At 46.1% G+C, this 2531-nt stretch overlaps 1 protein-coding gene across 1 annotated transcript; it reads left to right on the top strand.

Moving 5' to 3' along the window:
- LOC125901985 (uncharacterized) lies at positions 1 to 1603 on the top strand. Its single transcript, XM_049598052.1, has 2 exons — positions 1 to 462; positions 718 to 1603. Exons 1-2 carry the CDS (start codon positions 1 to 3, stop codon positions 1591 to 1593), a joined length of 1338 nt encoding a protein of 445 aa, XP_049454009.1. The 3' UTR covers positions 1594 to 1603.
- Positions 1604 to 2531: the final 928 nt, after the last annotated feature.

Genomic DNA, 2531 nt, shown 5'->3' with positions numbered 1-2531 from the left:
ATGCTCTCCCTCGGCAAACCCCTCCAGATTGAGACCTGCAATGATAGCATCACCAGCTACATGCAGGACACGTCACCCATCACAAGACGTGCCTGGGTCGACGTAATCTTCCAAGAGATGACACTCATTCATCCCATCTACATCTGCGTCCTAGACACAGAACCATTGCTTATCGGACAGGACCTACTGGACAGATTGGCACCACTCATTGACTGCCACCGTGGCCACATTTGGGCTCAGGTTGACACACCTAAACCGCTCCACCCCACAGCTAGTGTGCTAGCCTCTAACAGCAACGTCGCTGTCATTGAGTCCAGGATGCCCCTGCCGATGCTCATGCCTCTTGTGGATACCAGCTCTAGCTCTGGCCCCTCCACACCGCCGGCGTGCCCTCAGCCGCCGCAGTCTGAAAGTCCAACTTCTTTTCAAGAACACAGGTCTTCTGCTGTTCTGACTGCTGACGTGCTGATGTATTGCGGTAAGCGAGTTGTGTCATTTCCGGTTTCTGTGACAGCGTCTCTGTACTGCTCTGGTGAATTCCACTTGCCTGCTTTCTCACCTCAGTTGCTTTAACGCTGCTTTTACGTCTACTTCAAGTCATAACCCACACTGGTTCTGTTTAAGCACCTATAGCTCTCCTCCTTTCTACGACTTTCTCGCTAATCTCTTAGCTGTTGTTTGCACGCTCTTAGCCTTGTTAGCTACATTAGCTTAGCCATGGCTTCTTCTTCTCCTGCTCTTTCTTGCCCGGTGTGTCAAATGTTCAGTTATGCCTCTGCCTCCTTTAGCGACAGTGGTAATTGTAACAAATGTAGCTTATTTGCTGCGTTGGAGGCGAGGCTTAGTGAATTAGAAGCGCGGCTCCGCACCATGGAAAACCATTCAGCAGCTGCGGTACTTAGCCAGTCCCCTGTAGCCGGTGCGGAGCCACATAGCATAGCCTTAGCCTCTGCTAACTGTCCTCCGGTAACTCCCGTTCAGCCGGGAGGTTGGGTCACGGTCCGCCAGAAGCACAGCTCCAAGCCAAAGCCCACGGCTCACCACCAGCCTGTTCACGTTTCCAACCGCTTTTCCCCACTCAGCGACACACCCGCTGAGGATAAAACTCTGGTTATTGGCAGCTCTATTCTGAGAAACGTGAAGTTAGCAACACCAGCGGCCATAGTCAAATGTATCCCTGGGGCCGGAGCGGGCGACATTGAGTCAAATTTAAAACTGCTGGCTAAAGCTAAACGTAGATTCAGTAAGACTGTTATTCATGTCGGCGGCAATGACACCCGGTTACGCCAATCGGAGGTCACTAAAATTAATATTGCTTCGGTGTGTGAATACGCAAAAACGATGTCGGACTCCGTAGTTTTCTCTGGACCCCTCCCAAATCTGACCAGTGATGATATGTTTAGCCGCATGTCATCATTTAACCGCAGGCTGTCCAGGTGGTGTCCAGCAAACGATGTGGGTTTTGTTAATAATTGGCAAACTTTCTGGGGAAAACCTGGTCTTATTAGGAGAGACGGCATTCATCCCACTTTGGATGGAGCTGCTCTCATTTCTAGGAACCTGGCAAACTTTATTAGTAATTTAAATCCCTGACAACCCAGAGTTGAGACCAGGACTGGAGACGCAGTCCTAAACGCCTCTCTGAGCTTCTAGTTCAGTTACCCAGCCATAGTTTTAATAGTTTTATACAAACGGTGTCTGTCCCCGACCGCCTAAATTATCTAAATCTAAAATTAAACAAAGAGGAGTTGTGCATAACAACCTCATAAAAATTAAAACCTCTTCTGTGACAGAAAGACAAAACAGGAGAATTAAATGCGGACTGTTGAATATCAGGTCTCTATCGTCTAAAGCAGTGTTAGTAAACGAATTAATATCAGATTATCATATTGATTTACTCAGTCTCACTGAAACCTGGCTGTGTCAAGATGAATATGTTAGTCTAAATGAGTCCACTCCTCCCAGTCATAATAATACCCACATTCCTCGAGGCAGTGGCCGAGGAGGGGGAGTTGCAGCCATTTTTAACTCTAGCCTGTTAATCAGTCCTAAACCTAAACTAGATTATAATTCATTTGAAAGCCTCGTTCTTAGTCTTTTACATCCGACCTGGAAAACCTCGCAGCCACTTTTATTTGTTATAGTGTACCGTGCTCCTGGCCTGTATTCTGAATGTTTATCTGAATTCTCAGAGTTTTTATCCAGTTTAGTTCTTAAATCAGATAAAGTTATTATTGTAGGCGATTTTAACATTCATGTCGACGTTGATAATGACTCCCTGGCTACCGCGTTTATCTCATTATTAGACTCCATTGGGTTCAGTCATGGTATACATGAACCTACTCATTGTTTTAACCATTACCTCGTTCTAGTTCTGACGTATGGAATTGAAATTGATAACCTAAAAGTCTTTCCACAGAATCCCTCGCTATCGGATCATTATCTGATTACTTTTTACTCGATTACACGCCACTCAGCAACAGTTACTATACTAGATGTTTATCAGATAGTGCTGTCGCAAAACTTAAGGA

This window comes from Epinephelus fuscoguttatus, linkage group LG15, assembly GCF_011397635.1.
Source record: "Epinephelus fuscoguttatus linkage group LG15, E.fuscoguttatus.final_Chr_v1".
NCBI lineage: Eukaryota > Metazoa > Chordata > Actinopteri > Perciformes > Serranidae > Epinephelus > Epinephelus fuscoguttatus.
This window is presented reverse-complemented; position numbering and strand designations above follow the sequence as displayed.